Here is a 21475-nt window from a genome sequence, read left to right as displayed (position 1 = left end):
AGTAAACACCGTAGAGGCACAGTCAGCCATGTTACGTGGGGAAGTAAACACTGTGGAGACAGAGTCAGCCATGTTACGTGGGGAAGTGAACACCGTAGAGGCACAGTCAGCCATGTTACGTGGGGAAGTAAACACCGTGGAGGCACAGTCAGCCATGTTACGTGGGGAAGTAAAATACTGTGGAGACAGAGTCAGCCATGTTACATGGAGAAGTGAACACCGTGGAGGCACAGTCAGCCATGTTACGTGGGGAAGTGAACACCGTGGAGGCACAGTCAGCCATGTTACGTGGGGAAGTAAATACCGTGGAGGCACAGTCAGCCATGTTACGTGGGGAAGTGAACTGTGGAGGCAGTCAGCCATGTTACGTGGGGAAGTAAAACACTGTGGAGACAGAGTCAGCCATGTTACGTGGGGAAGTGAACACCGTGAAGGCACAGACAGCCATGTTACGTGGGGAAGTAAACACTGTGGATATAGAGTCAGCCATGTTACGTGGGGAAGTGAACACCGTAGAGGCACAGTCAGCCATGTTACGTGGGGAAGTAAATACCGTGGAGGCACAGTCAGCCATGTTACGTGGGGAAGTGAACACTGTGGAGGCAGTCAGCCATGTTACGTGGGGAAGTAAAACACTGTGGAGACAGAGTCAGCCATGTTACGTGGAGAAGTGAACACCGTGGAGGCACAGTCAGCCATGTTACGTGGGGAAGTGAACACCGTGGAGGCACAGTCAGTCATGTTACGTGGGGAAGTGAACACCGTGGAGACAGAGTCAGCCATGTTACGTGGGGAAGTGAACACTGGAGGCAGTCAGCCATGTCACGTGGGGAAGTAAACACCGTGGAGGCACAGTCAGCCATGTTACGTGGGGAAGTGAACACCGTGGAGGCAGTCAGCCATGTTACGTGGGGAAGTAAACACCGTGGAGGTAGTCAGCCATGTTACGTGGGGAAGTGAACACCGTGGAGGCACAGTCAGCCATGTTACGTGGGGAAGTGAACACTGGAGGTAGTCAGCCATGTTACGTGGGGAAGTGAACACCGTGGAGGCAGTCAGCCATGTTACGTGGGGAAGTGAACACCGTGGAGGCAGTCAGCCATGTTACGTGGGGAAGTGAACACTGTGGAGGTAGTCAGCCATGTTACGTGGGGAAGTGAACACTGTGGAGGCAGTCAGCCATGTTACGTGGGGAAGTAAACACCGTGGAGACAGAGTCAGCCATGTTATGTGGGGAAGTCAACGACGTGGAGGAACATTCCGCCATGTTACGTCGGGAAGTGAACAACGTGGACACAGCCGGCGACGTTCCAAATACATAAAAACACTGGGGCACAGCGCTCACAGTCCAACAAAGACAAAGATCCCCCGTGTAGCCTGTGACAGACTGTTGGGGCAAGTGCTGTTAGCGAGTGGCAGCACCGATTAAGATCGGCACTGTGGCACACGACGGGGTGGTTGGCCAACACCACGCCCGGCCGCCTTTGTCTCCCCCAGTGGCGATGTTTACTACACACCGCGCACCAGGTACTCATTTGAGGCTGAGTCGACCTAGGGGGAAGGGGGGCCCAGGATTCGAACTCGTGTAGTCGGGGTTCAGAGCGCAGTGCGCTAACCGCTGCGCCACCGCTCCCCCCACCACACACGCGCACAGCAACTCCAGAGAGCGACTTTTAGGTCAGAGGTAGCCGCATTGCACTGGCGCCGTCCATAAATGACGTCACGCACCTAGGGGGGGCGGGGGGGTCAGATATTTGTGACGATGTGTGAGGAGGGGGGGGGCTGAGAAATGTGACGTCACATCAAAATGCGCAACTTTAAATAAATATAGACAACACGTTCTACTTAATTAAATAGACTTTTTAATAAATGTTTTCTCCTACAACATCAGAGTGCAGCGCCACATTAAATACGCACTACAATGACAATAGTTTAAAGCGATTTGAAGCATGTTTTTTTTTGGGGGGGGGGCAGAGCTTTGTGACGTCATATTTGAGGGGGGGGGGTCTGACTTTTTGTTACGCCGTGTGACGATGGGGGGGGGGGGTCAAAAATCGCGTGACGTCATTTATGGACGGCCCCATTGGCACCGTGCGTCGCTGAATCATTGCTCATCGGAGTGCCAGCTGTATGACAACGCGACGTGGCACGCAGTGCCAACGCACACCTGTCAACCCCTAACCATTGCCTCTCTTATTACAGACCAATTCAGACCTTATTGGTCACCCCGTGCCCCTTACAAATCTCAACGTTCATCCTACAAAGTCCCATCACAAGGGGAAAAACACAAAACATTGTTTTGCCCGTTATAAAACGGCTGTAGTAAGCCGTATGGACCTGAAAAATCAATTTCCCTGTACACGAATACGGAAATTGAAAGGCATTTTATTACAAAAAACAAACATCATTAAAATTCACACAAACACTATAGTATTGTAGTAGTTCGAAAATTAGACTGTGGAAAATAGTCATGTGTAATGATGAAAAATACTTGAAGATAACATTTATCATTATCTTATTGCAATATATGAACGTGTAATGGCAAATTAAAACGATGCGATACAATTTGACAATCCTTTACAGCGATACACTTAATCCAATGAAGTTGAATGTAAACGCTGAAACACGTAAATATTACTGAACATAGCGTGGATAGAAGAAACTGATTTAACTAAATATCCACACAATTAAAACATCAATGAAGCAGGTTGCTGGAATGGATGCTCCAGGCGCCACTCTACGCGTGAGTGGTGCCAGTGGACTGAGAGGCCGTGCCAGGAGTCGCTGTCGCTGGCTGCTCAATGACCACCACCCTCTCGGCCGCTGCAGGGAGGGCGCGGCGCTGAGCCTTGAACTTCAGCTTCCCGTCTTCAGTCAAGCAGCAGCTCACGCTCTGCGGGTCCACGTCCCTGGGCAGCTGCGTCTCCCTGTGGAACTCCTGGCAGCTGTGGCTGTAGCTGCCGCTGCTGACTTCTCCGCTCTTCACCTCGCGCCGTCCGGCCACCACCAGCTTGTCTCCAGACACCTTCACGGCCAGGTCCTGTGGGGAGAAGTCCTGCACGTCCAGGGACGCGACAAACCCGCCTCCCTGCTCCTGTGGATCTTCAATCTGGAACCCACTGCTCACGGCCGGCTGCTGCAGCAGTGCGTCTCCGTGGCTGCCCGGGGCCCGAGTGTGGCTGCTGAGCTGATCGACTCCACGGAAGATTCTCTCCATCCTCTCGATCTCGCTCCTCATGTCTCGCTGCAGCTGCTGGAAGAGACTTTCACCGCGGGGGTTCCAGACCGGCCAGCCTGGCCAGACGCTCCTCTCCATCACGTGCATCGCAGGGAAGTAAACACTCAGGGCCATGCTTGTTGATGTGCTTCACAGTGAGGCTCGCTTCAGCTGTGAGCGCTGCTCCCTCCTCCGCCGATGTTCTGCCAGTGCAGCTACAGGAGCTGCTTTTATAGCCCTGGCAGTAGCTACGAGCAGATGCCAGGGGGAGCCAGAAGCGTCCAGAATGACGCAGCTGCTCCCAGGGGCTTCCTCCATCCGCACAGAATCTAGAGCGTGACTCGTGTCTCAGGGTGCAGTTTGTGAGCAGTTTACTGCCATGGAATTCACTCAGCACTCATAATGAATGTAAAACAGAGTGATGTGCTCTTCTATATTTAACTGAAATTACTACACTTTGAAGGGTGATACAAACCGAAACTTAAATTCTCGCTTACACAGCACAATGACATCATCAGCCTTATCAGGAAAGACTGAGTCACACAAAAACAACGAATGTCCCTTACATTTAACTTAATTAATAAAAAAAACTATCAATTCTGTACAATGGTTATTTTTAAAATATACGTAATGTTATGGTTTGATACTTACACATTGGCAGGGTGAACTAAATGCTATTGTAGTGAACTTGTCATAAACTGCAGCCTGAGACACGAGTCACGCTCTTGATTCTGGGCGGATGATGTAAGCCCCTGGGAGCAGCTGCGTCATTCTGGACGCTTCTGGCTGCCCCTGGCATCTGCTCGTAGCTACTGCCAGGGAATATGCTATTCTGTAATTGTATTTTATTATTTCTTATTTCTACGTGACTTTACCGAAAAAAACAAAGAGCAGTTTCTTCTATCCACGCTATGTTCAGTAATATTTACGTGTTTCAGCGTTCACATTCAACTTCATTGGATTAAGTGTATCGCTGTAAAGGATTGTCAAATTGTATCGCATCGTTTTAATTTGCCATTACACGTTCATATATTGCAATAAGATAATGATAAATGTTATCTTTAATTATTTTTCATCATTACACATGACTATTTTCCACAGTCTAATTTTCGAACTACTATAATACTATACTGTTTGTGTGAATGGTAAATGATGTTTGTTTTTTGTAATAAAATACCTTTCATTTTCCTGCAAGAGTTGCAACTGTTCTTTTTTTCTACATTGTGTTTGTTTCATCGTTACTGTGGACCAGAGTTCTGGACACAGAATTCCCCAAAACTAAGACAACCGGTAACGCGGCCTCATTGCTCCCTGACCATGACAACTCCCAAGGTGCCAGGCTCACGCCGTCGGCCCTGCCGAGTCACTCCGCACTCAGAATCTGGGATTGGCTTGCAATGATCTAAGATCAATCTTACCACTTCACATTTCACTTGTATCATCCTTCAATTGGTAGTAAATCCTTCGCTAAGGAATTGGTCCTCAAATCGTGTGGACAAGCGTACCACGGAAAGATTAGTTGCCATTTAATGTTTGCGACACAGAGAATGTAAATAGTTACATGACCACCTCGCTGCTGTAGCAGTGTAAGTCATGCTGCTATTAATATATTCTATGTCTCGAGTTTCGTGGCTGGCTGCTGGCTGTGCTTCTCTCCATCCCAACAATAACTCCGTTGTTAGTGGGTGCAGGAGACAATAGGGACACCAACAAGGTGGGAATAACCAGAACAGTATTTGAAGACTGACACAGTTCATTTAAAATTGCACTTTCAATGTATGCGCCAATTAACGTCATTCTTTTTGACAAAATAACTTGTTTTATCCTAGAGAATTAGAAACTAAACCTGAAGACATTAAACTAGTACAATTAAAATGTACGATTAATTGTAAAGTTAGCAAAATAAATAAATGATCTAATTCATATACTATATTCTTGGTTCTTTCGGTAAAGTCACGTAGAAGGGAAACAATAAAATAATAAAGATAATCCCTCAGCTATTTGCACAAGCCAATCCCTTAGCTATTTCAATGCTAAATTACTAGTTGCCTCTGTGGATGTGTAGGTTTTGACTTTAACATAGCCATTCCTGTGACCAGTCACAAGCTAATCCCTTAGTTATTTCAATGCTAAATTACTAGTTGCCTCTGTGGATGTGTAGGTTTTGACTTTAACATAGCCAATTCCGTGACCAGTCACAAGCTAATCCCTCAGCTATTGATATGTAAACCCCTTTGTCAAGGTGCTTCACTTATCCCAACCAGCTTAAAAGTCTCTACGAATCTTAACATCGTTAATTGAAGCTCTGTCGTCCCGACAGTTCTGTACCTTTCACCTAAAGACGGCCGCTTGCGTTGTGGCCAAAACGTCGTGAGAATTTTATCGTGTCATTTTATTATTTTATTCTCATTCTACGTGACTTTACCGAAAGAACCAAAGAAAATAAAATAATAAAGATATAAAACAATAAAATTCTCCAAATCAAAATTCATATACTGTTGATTTATTCACTCCATCTCCGCAGTGGACACTGCCGGTTGTGTTCCTTCCTTAGCTCCCATTCCCACGTTAGTCTCGACCACCGGCCGTCATCACTTCAAGTTGTGTGTCCTGCCTCACCCCACCTTTCTAAACTAAAATTACGTCCTTAATTTGCATATGAAGTCCAATTGACGTGTCCGTCTTCCAGTATCAGTGTTGTTCTTAGGATGCGCATCATCTCTACGCTTCCTTGTGCATTTCTAAACATTGGTTCTATTTTCTGTTTGTGATGCATCTGTTTGAAAAAAAACGTTCTGCTTAAGGCATATGGCTCAGTTACGTTTCATTATTAAGTTAAGATAATAATAAGCACTTTGCTCTGCCCTGATACGCCTCTCTTAATCATTTTCATCCCTCTTCCCCTTCAACAACCGCCCTACGTGCAAATGCACTTCTGTGTTTTCAAGGCTGTGTCCCTGTTCTTTTTGCGTTCAGTTTGTCATTCCCCCGCACCTCCATTAAAGCATGGTTGGCAGCGCACGGTGCGAAAGAAGTTCACCATGCAAACATACTCTGCGTTGAAAAATGATTCTACTGATAGCAGACCAAACCTGGACAGATTTCTCAATACGAGTGCAATATCGAGGGTACAGATCAATACGACCTGAACACAGATGCTATTTCTCGGACGGTTGGCAACTCTAGCCATGCCCATACAAACATACACAACATCTTGACCATGAATCGCCTATGCGGCAGATTAAATGTCAAGCATTTTACATTGAATTCCAATCTACTTTTGTTCGTTTTGATTGATTTTGGAGCAGTTTCAAGTAAGAATTTTTTATACAATTATTGTATTGTCATTTACTGTATAATTATGATAATAGACCAAGCACTGAGACATTTTCCAGGGTTGGTCTACAATCGAAAAGGTGGCAACCCCATAGCACACCCTAACGTGTTCCAGTGTTAACACATCGTATGTTTGTATCTTGAAATTCTTTCGCACCGTACGTAGCCCACCGTGCTAATCGGAGGTATGAGATAAGGACAAGGAACTAAACACAATAAGCAATTACTTAAGAAGAGTTTCAATTGAGTATGGGATGATTGCGAGTGCTGTCAATATGGCGGTGTTGACAACAAGCATCCACTTGAAACGAACGCGCTTCCGAAAATCTGCGATTTTATCATTTCATGCCGATACGTGGAGATGAGCGGGTTCACCGCGGGTCTTAAACAGCCCTTCCCCAGCCAACATGCACTGGGGGAAATTCCATCAATATTCTCATTAATAATCTGCTTTGGAAGACGAAGAAGAAAAAAGCTAATCCTGCAGGCATCGCGGATAATAAGATTAGAATATTACTTCGCCCCACATCACGGCGGATACGCACGAATGTTGAACGTCTTTGGGGCCGTCCATAAATGACGTCACGCACCTGGGGGGGGGGCGATCAGACATTTGTGACGATGTGTGACGAGGGGGGGGGGGTGAGAAATGTGACGTCACATCAAAATGCGCAACTTGAAATAAATATAGACGACACGTTCTACTTAATTAAATATACTTTTTAATAAATGTTTTCTCCTACAACATCAGAGTGCAGCGCCACATTAAATACGCACTACAATTACAATAGTTTAAAGCGATTTGAAGCATGTTTTATTTGGTGGGAGGGGGGCCAAAGCTTTGTGACGTCATATTTGAGGGGGGGGTCTGACTTTTTGTGACGCCGTGTGACAATGGGGGGTTGGGGTCAAAAATCGTCAGAAGTCGCGTGACGTCATTTATGGACGGCCCCTTTGGCACCGTGCGTCGCCAAATCATTGCTCATCGGAGTGTCAGCTGTATGACAACGCGACGTGGCACGCAGTGCCAACGCACACCTGTCAACCCCTAACCATTGCCTCTCTTATTACAGACCAATTCAGACCTTATTGGTCACCCCGTGCCCCTTACAAATCTCAACGTTCATCCTACAAAATCCCATCACAAGGGGAGAAACACAAAACATTGTTTTGCCCGTTTTGAAACGGCTCTAGTAAGCCGTATGGACCTGAGAACTCAATCTCCCTGTACACCAATACGGGGTAACCCCGTACGGGTTGACACGGCATGCCAACGTGATACTGAATCGCGCCTTCGGCTCTAAGAGATTCGTTTGTGACTGAACTGGAGATTAATGAATGATAAACCAGCCAGGGCTTCCCTCGCTGTACGCGGGTTCGGTTTGTTGCGCTATTTCACGCTGTGGGGGCCGTCCATAAATGACGTCACGCGATTTTAGACGATTTTTGACCCCCCCTCCCATCGTCACGCGGCGTCACAAAGAGTCAGAGCCCCCCCTCAAATATGACGGTACAAAGCTGTGCCCCCCCCCCCAAAATAAAGCATGCTTCATATCGCTTTAAACTATTGTCATCGTGGTGCTTATTTAATGTGGCGCTGCACTCTGATGTTGTAGGAGAAAATATTTATTAAAAAGTCTATTTAATTACGTAGAACGTGTTGTCTATATTTGTTTCTAGTTGCGTATTAACTTAATAATGAAACGTAACTGAGCCATATGCCTTAAGCAGAACGTTTTTTTTTTTCAAACAGATGCATCACAAACGGAAAATAGAACCAATGTTTAGAAATGCACAAGGAAGCGTAGAGATGATGCACATCCTAAGAATTACACTGATACTGGAAGACGGACACGTCAATTGGACTTCATATGACTTCATATAATTAAGGACGTAATTTTAGTTTAGAAAGGTGGGGTGAGGCAGGACACACAACTTGAAGTGATGACGGCCGGTGGTCGAGACTAACGTGGGAATGGGAGCTAAGGAAGGAACACAACCGGCAGTGTCCACTGCGGAGATGGAGTGAATAAATCAACAGTATATGAATTTTGATTTGGGGAATTTTATTGTTTTATATCTTTATTATTTTATTTTCTTTGGTTCTTTCGGTAAAGTCACGTAGAATGAGAATAAAATAATAAAAAAACACAATAAAATTCTCACGACGTTTTGGCCACAACGCAAGCGGCCGTCTTTAGGTGAAAGGTACAGTACTGTCGGGACGACAGAGCTTCAATTAACGATGTTAAGATTCGTAGCGACTTTTAAGCTGGTTGGGAGAAGTAAGGCACCTTGACAAAGGGGTTTACATATCAATAGCTGAGGGATTAGCTTGTGACTGGTCACGGAATTGGCTATGTTAAAGTCAAAACCGACACATCCACAGAGGCAACTAGTAATTTAGCATTGAAATAGCTAAGGGATTAGCTTGTGACTGGTCACAGGAATGGCTATGTTAAAGTCAAAACCTACACATCCACAGAGGCAACTAGTAATTTAGCATTGAAATAGCTAAGGGATTAGCTTGTGCAAATAGCTGAGGGATTAGCTTGTGACTGGTCACGGAAATGGCTATGTTAAAGTAAAAACCTACATCTTCTTTGGTTCTTTCGGTAAAGTCACGTAGAATGAGAATAAAATAATAAATTTATAAAATAAAATAACACAATAATATTCTCACGACGTTTCGGCCACAACACAAGCGGCCTTCATCAGGTGAAGGGGGCGAGACTGTCTGGTAGGACAGCGCTGGAGTGAGAGAGCCACGTTCAGATCACGGCTTTTAAGCTGTGTGAGAGGAACAAAGAGCCTTGACGAAGGAATTAGCATAAAATTTAGCATTGAAATGGCTGAATGATTAGCTTGTGACTGGTCACAGAAATAGCTATGTTAAAAGTTAAAGCATACACATCCGCAGAGGCCCCCATTGTTAAAAGGAATTAGCATAGAATTTAGCATTGAAATAGCTAAGTTAAGGCATACACATCCGCAGAGGCACCCCTTGACAATGGGATTAGCATAGAATTTAGCATTGAAATGGCTGAGTGACTCGCTTGTAACTGCTACAGAAATAGTTACGTTGAAGTCAGAGCATACACATTCACCGAGGCACTTAGTACAAATCAAAACAGGAGAATTTAGCATTGAAATAACTAGGCGAATTTAGCATTGAAATAACTGGGTGATTTGCTAGTGACTGGTCACAGAAATATATGTTAAAGTAAGGCCTACACATCCACAGAGCTTCAATGAACGCTGTTAAGATTCGTAGCGACTTTTAAGCTGGTTGGGAGAAGTGAGGAGTGAGGCTCCCTCCTCTGCCGATGTTCTGTCTCAGATGTGAATAATTAGTATTGTATTACAATTCTATAAACAATACAGTGTTGTAGTGCATCACGTGTTGATGTTCCATTGCGCAGCCACGTTCCAAATGCTATAATGACGTAAGAGCCGTGGAAACCTCTGACGTCACGGTGACGTCATGGCCCGGTGACGTCACGGCAGAGGTCAGAGTGGAGTCGGCTCCTGGAGAGGAAACCACCTCACCCCACGCTGCTCCTCCACTTCGAGTTCTTCAGAGACCTTCGCCACCACCACCACCATGGCGATCTTCACGGCTGTCCTCACTGTGGTTCTGCTGCTCACGCAGCCGATGGTGGAGCTCCTCGGAGGATCTCGGCGTGGGGGTTCGGACATTAACGCCTCCAACACCACCACCACCACGATCAACTACTCGGGACTCGTGAAGAACGTCTCTGCATCAGCAGGGGTCGCCACCTGGGGACCGATGTTCAGTAGCCACAGTGAGGACATTGTGGACAGCGTGCTCCCTGCCCTCCTGCAGGCTATGGGTGAGCTGAGCAGCAGCTGCCAGGCCATAGTGGACAGCGCGCTCCCTGCTCTGCTCCACGCTGTAGGTCAGCTGTACAGCGGCTGCAAGGAGGCCATCAGCTCCACCGTGCTGCTGAACACCCTGCACATCGCCGTGCATCTCTGGCGTTTCATACGTCGCCAAGTGAGTGAGCAACATCCATCATCATCACCACCATCAGCCATGGTCAATCCACTAGTGGGTAGAGACCTCCACGACCCGTCGCCACCTCCCACGATGCCGCTGTGCAGTAATCCACCCAGCACCTGCACGTGGAGCGATTTCATTGCTTCATCTCCCCACTGGGCACCCTCTCGGATGACCCCCTCGCAGCCCGTCGGCATCACTCGCCCCCTTCACACCTCCACCGATCCCCCTCAACTCCACTCACGGTGTCTTCAACAGCCTGGTTGGGCACTGGAACAGTATCCCGGACAGTGCCGGATTAAGCTCGTGCGGGTCCTGTAGCTTATATTATAAAGGTGCCCAGAATAAATAAAAAACACAATTATAAAGCACGAAGTTTTTAACTTGCATAGTAAAGTAATTGTAATTTTACTATAGTAATAGAGCAAGTACAGAATCACTGAACGGGGATTTATAGGGTGAGATCATTTAGCGCGGGGCGCTTGAAAGTGCGGGGCCCACAGCTAATGATTATTTTGTTCCGAGGATAATCCGGCACTGATCACGGATTGAGTATGAGGAGCAGTGATGACATTTAAAGTATTTTTAACATGTTATTAAAATGTTATGTTTAATAGAAAATATAATGTTGTTTGTCTCTTAGCTGTGATTCGTAAAAACACTGTTGTTACTCAATGGTCTTTCGGTAAAGTCACGTAGAAAAAATAAACAAAATAATAGAATACGACGTTTCGATTGCAACTCAAGCAGTCGTCATCAGGTGAAACTAAATTTGAGAGAGAGACCAAACACAGACTGGGAGACACAAAGATCCCCCGTATAGCCTGAACAGACTGTAGGGGCAAGTGCTGTTAGCGAGCACCTGTGAAGGCCGGAACAGTACACGAGGGGGTGGGTGGCCAGCACCACGCCCGACCGCCTTTGTCTCCCTAGTGGCGATGTTTACACACCGCACCAGGTACTCATTTGAGGCTGAGTCGACCTAGGGGAGGCCCGGGACCGGTTCAGATAATCGTCACTGGTGTTGGCCGTGAGCGGGAATCGAACCCGGGTCGCCAGGTTCATAGCGCAGCGTAGCGCTAACAGCTGCACCACCGCTCCCCACACACAGGGAGACACACAAGCAGAGAAGGACGGTGATCAACCAGGCAAAGTATTATTTGTTGTGTTGGCCGACTCAATGAGTTGCATTACATTTCTAAGTTTGCTGAGTTTGATCCTCTTTCTATCAGCTTGTACCCTCTGTAAATTTTACCCCCACTATCTCGCCCGTTACGGCAGCCCCTCCGCTCCCACACCCCCTCGGAGTAGCCGAGGGATTAGCCGGGGTATGCTTGCTCTGCGATCTTACATTTACTTGCAAATCCCACCACAAACGTATATAGTGTAACCTTTGGTTGCAGTAGCTCTCTCGCTACATTTCTTCCTGTCTCAGCAGTCCGCCCGCTGTATTATTTCACCTGAAGACGATTGCTTGTGTTGTGACCACGTGTATACTGTTTACTACAGTACTATGGTGTTGTGACCACGTGTATACTGTTTAATATAGTACTATAGTGTTGTGACCACGTGTATACTGTTTACTATAGTACTATAGTGTTTTGACCACGTGTATACTGTTTACTATAGTACTATAGTGTTGGGACCACGTGTATACTGTTTACTACAGTACTATAGTGTTGTGACCACGTGTATACTGTTTACTATAGTACTATAGTGTTGGGACCACGTGTATACTGTTTACTACAGTACTATAGTGTTGTGACCACGTGCATACTGTTTACTATAGTACTATAGTGTTGGGACCACGTATATACTGTTTACTACAGTACTATAGTGTTGTGACCACGTGTATACTGTTTACTATAGTACTATAGTGTTGTGACCATGTGTATACTGTTTACTATAGTACTATAGTGTTGTGACCACGTCTATACTGTTTACTACAGTACTATAGTGTTGTGACCACGTGTATACTGTTTACTATAGTACTATAGTGTTGGGACCACGTGTATACTGTTTACTACAGTACTATAGTGTTGTGACCACGTGTATACTGTTTCCTATAGTACTATAGTGTTGTGACCATGTGTATACTGTTTACTATGGTACTATAGTGTTATGACCACGTGTATACTGTTTACTACAGTACTATAGTGTTGAGACCAAGTGTATACTGTTTACTATAGTACTGTAGAGTTGTGACCACGTGTATACTGTTTACTATAGTACTATAGTGTTGGGACCACGTGTATACTGTTTACTACAGTACTATAGTGTTGTGACCACGTGTATACTGTTTACTATAGTACTATAGTGTTGGGACCACGTGTATACTGTTAACTACAGTACTATAGTGTTGTGACCACGTGTATACTGTTTACTATAGTACTATAGTTTTGTGACCACGTCTATACTGTTTACTATAGTACTATAGTGTTGTGACCACGTGTATACTGTTTACTATAGTACTATAATGTTGTGACCACGTGTATACTGTTTACTACAGTTCTATAGTGGTGTGACCACGTGTGTACTGTTTACTATAGTACTATAGTGTTGTGACCACGTGTACACTGTTTGCTACAGTACTATAGTGTTGTGACCACGTGTGTAATGTTTACTACAGTACTATAGTGTTGTGATCACGTGTGTAATGTTTACTACAGTACTATAGTGTTGTGACCACGTGTATACTGTTTACTACAGTACTATAGTGTTGTGACCACGTGTGTACTGTTTACTATAGTACTATAGTGTGACCACGTGTATACTGTTTACTACAGTACTATAGTGTTGTGACCACGTGTATACTCTTTACTACAGTACTATAGTGTTGTGACCAAGTGTGTACTGTTTACTACAGTACTATAGTGTTGTGACCACGTGTATACTGTTTACTATAGTACTGTAGTGTTGTGACCACGTGTATACTGTATTTGCTATAGTACTATAGTGTTGTGACCACGTGTATACTGTTTACTACAGTACTATAGTGTTGTGACCACGTGTGTACTGTTTACTACAGTACTATAGTGTTGTGACCACGTGTATACTGTTTACTATAGTACTATAGTGTTGTGACCACGTGTATACTGCGGGATTGTGGGTAATCGTCTCCCATGCTCGGTCTCAGTCGGTGTGCCTCACTCGTATAGTCAACATCCGTGCGAACCTATCTTGTTTACTATAGTACTATAGTGTTGTGACCACGTGTATACTGTTTACTACAGTACTATAGTGTTGTGACTACGTGTATACTGTTTACTACAGTACTGTAGTGTTGTGAATACGTGTGTGTGCGTAAAGCATTTTTTTATTTTGTGTCCATGTGTAGTGACTGTTCTTTAGTAACTGTACTGCAAGTGAAAGTCGTCCTACACAATAACCATCCTCTATCTCGTCTCCCTCACACCAGCCACGATTAAATGTAATTAATAAATTTGATTACTTTATATTAAATAATAAAAATATAAAAAGGTATTTTGTATTAATATTTTTTATATGAATACGGTATTTTTGGTTTGTGGAACGAATCATCTGAGTTTCCATTATTTCTTATGGGGGAAATTCGCTTTGATATACGAGTGCTTTGGATTAAGAGCACGTTTCCAGAAGGAATTATGCTCGCAATCCAAGGTTTCACTTTATTAGTTATTTTTCTATCTACGTGATTTTACCGAAAGATACCAAAGAGTATGCTGTTGTTAGTTTAAATGTTTGGTAAGTAAGACTTAGTCTGTGCTGCTCTCCAGTTGCCTGGATGAAAAGTGGCCCAAGTTTTTCCCAATCCTGGCCTCCTGGCTCAAAAACGTAAAAAACAAACTCGCAAGTCTGTCCCCAGGGTCACAACGCACTCACAGACACGGAGCAGGGAGATTCAGCTAATGACGCCGTTGATGTTTTTCGTAACTTTTGCAGAGAGCGATGAGAATGAGGATGAGGACCGGAAGGAGGAAGATTTCCCGGGCGCTGCAGAGAAAGAAAGGTGGAGGTCTCGGCCGAGCACCGAGTCCCTGGGCTCGTATGGCCGCGGCGCGGAGACGAAAGCGGCGGGCGCAGGGGAGGGGAAACAGCCCCGGCACCAAGCAGAGCTGTGCTCCTCACCTGAAGAATCCAGCTCCACTCAGGCCATCGCTCCCACTGGGGCCATCGCCTCCACCTCCACTCGGGCCATTGCCTCCATCTCTACTCAGGCCATCGCCTCCCCCACTGATATCAACTCCACCTCCAATGCTTCCATCGCCTCCACCTCCACTCGGGCCATCGCCTCCACCTCCACTCGGGCCATCGCCTCCACCTCCACTCGGGCCATCGCCTCCACCTCTACTCAGGCCATCGCCTCCACCTCCACTCAGGCCATCGTCTCCATCTCTACTCAGGCCATCGCCTCCCCCACTGATATCAACTCCACCTCCACTGCTTCCATCGCCTCCACCTCCACTCAGGCCATCGCCTCCACCTCCACTCGGGCCATCTTCTCCACCTCCACTCGGGCCATCGCCTCCACCTCTACTCAGGCCATCGCCTCCACCTCCACTCAGGCCATCGCCTCCACCTCTACTCAGGCCATCGCCTCCACCTCCACTCAGGCAATCGCCTTTACCTCCACTCGGGCCATCGCCTCCACCTCTACTCAGGCCATCGCCTCCACCTCTACTCAGGCCATCGCCTCCATCTCTACTCAGGCCATCGCCTCCACCTCTACTCATGCCATCGTCTCCACCTCAACTCAGGCCATCGCCTCCACCTCAACTCAGGCCATCGCCTCCACCTCCACTCAGGACATGGTCTCCATCTCTACTCAGGCCATCGCCTCCCCCACTGATATCAACTCCACCTCCACTGCTTCCATCGCCTCCACCTCCACTCAGGCCATCGCCTCCACCTCCACTCGGGCCATCGCCTCCACCTCTACTCAGGCCATCGCCTCCCCCACTGATATCAACTCCACCTCCACTGCTTCCATCGCCTCCACCTCCACTCAGGCCATCGCCTCCACCTCCACTCGGGCCATCTTCTCCACCTCCACTCGGGCCATCGCCTCCACCTCTACTCAGGCCATCGCCTCCACCTCCACTCAGGCTATCGCCTCCACCTCTACTCAGGCCATCGCCTCCACCTCCACTCAGGCAATCGCCTCTACCTCCACTCATGCCATCGTCCCCACCTCAACTCAGGCCATCGCCTCCACCTCCACTCAGGCCATCGCCTCCACCTCTACTCAGGCCATCGCCTCCATCTCTACTCAGGCCATCGCCTCCACCTCTACTCATGCCATCGTCTCCACCTCAACTCAGGCCATCGCCTCTACCTCTACTCAGGCCATCGCCTCCACCTCTACTCAGGCCATCGTCTCCACCTCTACTCAGGCAATCGCCTCCACCTCCACTCGGGCCATCGCCTCCACCTCTACTCAGGCCATCGCCTCCATCTCCACTCAGGCAATCGCCTCCACCTCCACTCGGGCCATCGCCTCCACCTCTACTCGGGCCATCGCCTCCACCTCTACTCAGGCCATCGTCTCCACCTCAACTCAGGCCATCGCCTCCACCTCTACTCAGGCCATCGCCTCCCCCACTGATATCAACTCCACCTCCAATGCTTCCATCGCCTCCACCTCCACTCGGGCCATCGCCTCCACCTCCACTCGGGCCATCGCCTCCACCTCCACTCGGGCCATCGCCTCCACCTCTACTCAGGCCATCGCCTCCACCTCCACTCAGGCCATCGTCTCCATCTCTACTCAGGCCATCGCCTCCCCCACTGATATCAACTCCACCTCCACTGCTTCCATCGCCTCCACCTCCACTCAGGCCATCGCCTCCACCTCCACTCGGGCCATCTTCTCCACCTCCACTCGGGCCATCGCCTCCACCTCTACTCAGGCCATCGCCTCCACCTCCACTCAGGCCATCGCCTCCACCTCTACTCAGGCCATCGCCTCCACCTCCACTCAGGCAATCGCCTTTACCTCCACTCGGGCCATCGCCTCCACCTCTACTCAGGCCATCGCCTCCACCTCTACTCAGGCCATCGCCTCCATCTCTACTCAGGCCATCGCCTCCACCTCTACTCATGCCATCGTCTCCACCTCAACTCAGGCCATCGCCTCCACCTCAACTCAGGCCATCGCCTCCACCTCCACTCAGGACATGGTCTCCATCTCTACTCAGGCCATCGCCTCCCCCACTGATATCAACTCCACCTCCACTGCTTCCATCGCCTCCACCTCCACTCAGGCCATCGCCTCCACCTCCACTCGGGCCATCGCCTCCACCTCTACTCAGGCCATCGCCTCCCCCACTGATATCAACTCCACCTCCACTGCTTCCATCGCCTCCACCTCCACTCAGGCCATCGCCTCCACCTCCACTCGGGCCATCTTCTCCACCTCCACTCGGGCCATCGCCTCCACCTCTACTCAGGCCATCGCCTCCACCTCCACTCAGGCTATCGCCTCCACCTCTACTCAGGCCATCGCCTCCACCTCCACTCAGGCAATCGCCTCTACCTCCACTCATGCCATCGTCCCCACCTCAACTCAGGCCATCGCCTCCACCTCCACTCAGGCCATCGCCTCCACCTCTACTCAGGCCATCGCCTCCATCTCTACTCAGGCCATCGCCTCCACCTCTACTCATGCCATCGTCTCCACCTCAACTCAGGCCATCGCCTCTACCTCTACTCAGGCCATCGCCTCCACCTCTACTCAGGCCATCGTCTCCACCTCTACTCAGGCAATCGCCTCCACCTCCACTCGGGCCATCGCCTCCACCTCTACTCAGGCCATCGCCTCCATCTCCACTCAGGCAATCGCCTCCACCTCCACTCGGGCCATCGCCTCCACCTCTACTCGGGCCATCGCCTCCACCTCTACTCAGGCCATCGTCTCCACCTCAACTCAGGCCATCGCCTCCACCTCTACTCAGGCCATCGCCTCTACCTCTACTCAGGCCATCGCCTCCATCTCTACTCAGGACATCGCCCCCACTGCTGCCATCGCCTACACCTCCAATCGGGCCATCGGCTCCACTGCTGCCATCGCCTCCATCTCTACTCAGGCCATTGCCTCCACCACTGATATCAACTCTACCCCCACTGCTGACATCGACTCCACCTTCACTCCTGCCATTGCCTCAACCTTCACTTCTGCCCTCGCCTCCACTGCCACTATCGCCACCACCGCCACTCGCACCATCACCTCCACCCATGAGTAATCAAGCTAACCCCCAGGATTGGGAGCTCCCTGCTTTCCACCTGCCTCCACCTCCACCAGAGCCCTGGGCTCCTCCACCCCACCGTGATACCAGACCGGGCCCGGCACACGAGTCTTTTGCTCCCTGTTCTTCACGGCAGCGTTACCGCAAGTCCCGCAACAGCCGCCTTCCTCCCCGCCTCCGCAAACCTCCTCTCGAATCCTCAACTCCACTGCTGCCATCGCCTCCATCTCTACTCAGGCCATTGCCTCCACCACTGATATCAACTCTACCCCCACTGCTGACATCGACTCCACCTTCACTCCTGCCATTGCCTCAACCTCCACTTCTGCCATCGCTTCCACTGCCACTATCGCCACCACCGCCACTCGCACCATCACCTCCACCCATGAGTAATCAAGCTAAACCCCAGGATTGGGAGCTCCCTGCTTTCCACCTGCCTCCACCTCCACCAGAGCCCTGGGTTCCTCCACGCCACCGTGATACCAGACCGGGCCCGGCACACGAGTCTTTTGCTCCCTATTCTTCACGGCAGCGTTACCGCAAGTCCCGCAACAGCCGCCTTCCTCCCCGCCTCCGCAAACCTCCTCTCGAATCCTCAACTCCATCCGCATTGATTCGTCCCATCCACCCGGACCGAGAGCACCTTCCCCCCGGCCTCGCTCCACCTGCAGGGCAGCGGATCCCCCCCCAGCCCAGGTGCAACGGCCGGGGTCCCGCGTACGGAGTCCCAGGTGCCCCTTCTGTCTGGCACCACTCCCACGAGTCGCGCTTCACGCGGCGTCCCGCCCTCCTCCCCACGCCTCCACCGGATCAGTGGATTCCTCCCCACCTTCGTCCCAGCCGAGCGGCTCCTGCTCCACACTGGGCCACCCGTCCCACTTTTGTTCCGTGCCGCTCCACAGATTTCCACGACAGACATCATCATCCGCCCCTTGTCCAACCCACACCACTGCATCACCATAGCCCGGCGACATTCACGGACTGCTCACACACGTGACTCCTGCTGGTCGGGTGACCGTGATGAACTATATGTGTCGCGTTGATGGCCATGTGATGGACATTGCTTTGAGTGGCAGAGCAGGTGGTTGTCATGATTAATACATTTGTGTTGTTATTGGACACTGCAGTGTGCGTGTGAGTTGCTGTGCGGTGCAACAGAGCACGTATTTGGTGTCGATCTTCGCGTGTGTGTGATTGTGTGGAGCGGTAGTGTCATGGTTAACGCTACACCGCGCTTCGAAACCCAGGTTTGACCCGAGTTAGCTTTCCGCACACGGCCACAGCCGGTGCAAGCAGTTGCGCAACTCGGTTGCACACAACTGAAGTCACTCTACACGTGGAAGTCTCTGCAACCAATTTGCTTGGCGATTGGTGGCCAGAACCACGAGCGATCCACACAGCACAGGGTGCTGGTCAGTCTGACCAACCACCCATTTCACCTGACTTTCCACAAAATCACCATTAATGTTCCTTTCCCAGGCAGTGACACCAACTCTGCCAAAGTGTGTTAGGAACTAATGCTGTGTATGTTCGGCAGAAACTCTGCACGATTCTGCTGATAAGACACTTAATTTCGAAACCATTTGAGAATGTCGTATTTATAATAAACGTGCACCATTTTTTAGCTGCTTGCCGCCCCTGTACATAGTACCTCTGTATTGATTACAAGTCCTGTGTGCTCACCATTGTACCATGGCATGTGCCTAGGTGGCACTACCGGATGGCTCCCATCCATAGCTGCCAGGCCATCGGCCAGCGCGATAAATATTCGACGCCAACCAACAAATATTTATTCCCACGAGGGGTGACGGGAACCGAACCAGGGATGTCCAGAGCAATCAACTCGTTAATGCGGGAGACCTGAATAGTTCCCGGCGCGTGACACAGTAACGCTGTTCGGCTGGCGACAGCACTCTGCTGCCGTATGCAACAACACACTCCACCCCGTTGACAACCTGGGACAGAACCGCGCCAATGCTGGTGTTGGTTGCGTCAGTTTCAAGGACACACGGCATGGCAAAGTCAGAGTAGCGGAGGGGAATTGCGAAGCGCAACAAATGCAGCTTCCTCCTCCCCCCAATGAAACCTCTGACCCATAACCGTCAAGGCGTGGAGAGGTTTTGCGAAGGTAGCGAACCCAGTGACAAACCGGCGATAATAAGACGCAAAACCAATAAAACTCTGCACCTGCATCATCAACGTGGGGGTCGGCCACGTCCGAACACACGTGGTTTTGTCGGGATCTATCGCCATGCCCGATTTACTGACAATATGACCGAGATACCGCACGGATTTCTGAAGGGGGTAACACTTCTGCGGCTTGAATTTGAGATGGGCTGCTCGCATTTTAAGAAAGACAGCGCGTAACCAATCAAGATGTTCTTTGAACGTACGGCTGAAGACGATGACATCGTCGAGGTATTGTAAGCATGAGTCCCATTGAAGTCCAGCCAGCACCAGCTCCATCAGTCATTGGAACGTAGCCGGTGCTGCGTGGAGTCCAATGGGAAGCTGATTTAATTCAAACAGGCCTTGAGGTGTTCGAAAAGCCGTTTGGGTTTAGAGGCCTCATTTAGTGGCAAATGCCAAAATCCGGACAGGAGATCAAGGGTGGAGAAGTTGTGTACTCCCGCCAGAGCGTCCAGGGAATCGTCCATCCGAGGGAGAGGATACGCGTCAGCCACCGATATCTTATGAAGCTTCCTAAAGTCGACACACAACTGCAAGCTACCATCGTGCTTCTTAATGTGGTGGGTAATTGTCAGGCGTAATACGCCGCCACCACTACTGGAAAATATGTAGCTGCAGTCAGGGCCCAACAGGGGGCAATAGCGGGTCCGGCCTGTACCAAGTAGGACTCGTAGGTAAGGCAATTTGGAGGGCGGTTTGGAACCGGAGGTGGACACCCCAGGCCCCCAGTGGGGGCTGGGGGATTGCGCCGACATCCCCGGGGCCGGTGGGTCGTCGTCCTCTTCATCTGGAGACCTGGTACGTATTGTTCGCCTAGTCTCCATAATCTATAGTTAATTAACTAACGTTTGGCCACTTCCAACACCAGTTGTAGTGGGCTCAAATGGAGACTCAGGCTTCTATAGGAGACAACACGTTTATTTAACATTAACACGCTAAAACTAGATTCAAAGTTTTCGTGACTGCAGGAATTACTCTTTGGTTCTTTCGGTAAAGTCACGTTGACAGAAAATAAATTAAATAATAGAATACGCCGTTTTTCCAGTGTCGCTCCTATAATTTTGTTGACGGACAAATGGACAAAGGGCACAATAGCTTAGTGTTTGTGTATGTATATGTTATGTTTTTAAGAGAAGACAAGTTTGTAAATATATTTTTCCCCCGGGAAACGCTGGGTACTTCCCGCTGGTACTGATATGAAAATATATATTTTAAACTGTGCCAAAATCAATCAAAACGAACAACAGTAGATCAGAATTAAATCTCCAATGCTTGATATTTTATCATCCGCATAGGCGAGTGATGGTCAGGATGTTGTGTATGTGTAGTCACATAGAATTGGTCACTACGTAGCATAGCGCTGGCTGCTGGCAGGGAAGGGGATCTGCAGAGTGAAGCAGCCCTGATTGACAGCAGACCACGTAATAGACCTGAGAAGGATCTCGGGTAGGACACGTCGAGAGCCTGCTAGTAGATTCTAGAAGGGGA

General features: G+C 49.0%; 1 protein-coding gene across 1 annotated transcript; it reads left to right on the top strand.

Annotated features, from left to right (window-relative positions):
- The first annotated feature begins 14447 nt into the window (after positions 1-14447).
- LOC142906584 (uncharacterized) lies at positions 14448-18916 on the top strand. The gene has a single exon (XM_076054733.1). The coding sequence runs from the start codon at positions 14462-14464 to the stop codon at positions 17792-17794; it is 3333 nt and encodes a 1110-aa protein (XP_075910848.1). The 5' UTR covers positions 14448-14461; the 3' UTR covers positions 17795-18916.
- The last annotated feature ends 2559 nt before the right edge of the window (positions 18917-21475 follow it).

This window comes from Petromyzon marinus, chromosome 4, assembly GCF_048934315.1.
Source record: "Petromyzon marinus isolate PM22_M1 ecotype Great Lakes invasive population chromosome 4, UKy_Petmar_22M1.pri1.0, whole genome shotgun sequence".
Classification (NCBI taxonomy): Eukaryota; Metazoa; Chordata; class Hyperoartia; order Petromyzontiformes; family Petromyzontidae; genus Petromyzon; species Petromyzon marinus.
The sequence above is the reverse complement of the archived record's forward strand: the minus strand, read 5'-3'. Positions and strand labels throughout refer to the sequence as shown.

Excerpts from the sequence above, each read along its gene's own strand:
- LOC142906584 (XM_076054733.1), top strand. The coding sequence starts at position 14,462 with ATGACGCCGTTGATGTTTTTCGTAACTTTTGCAGAGAGCGATGAGAAT.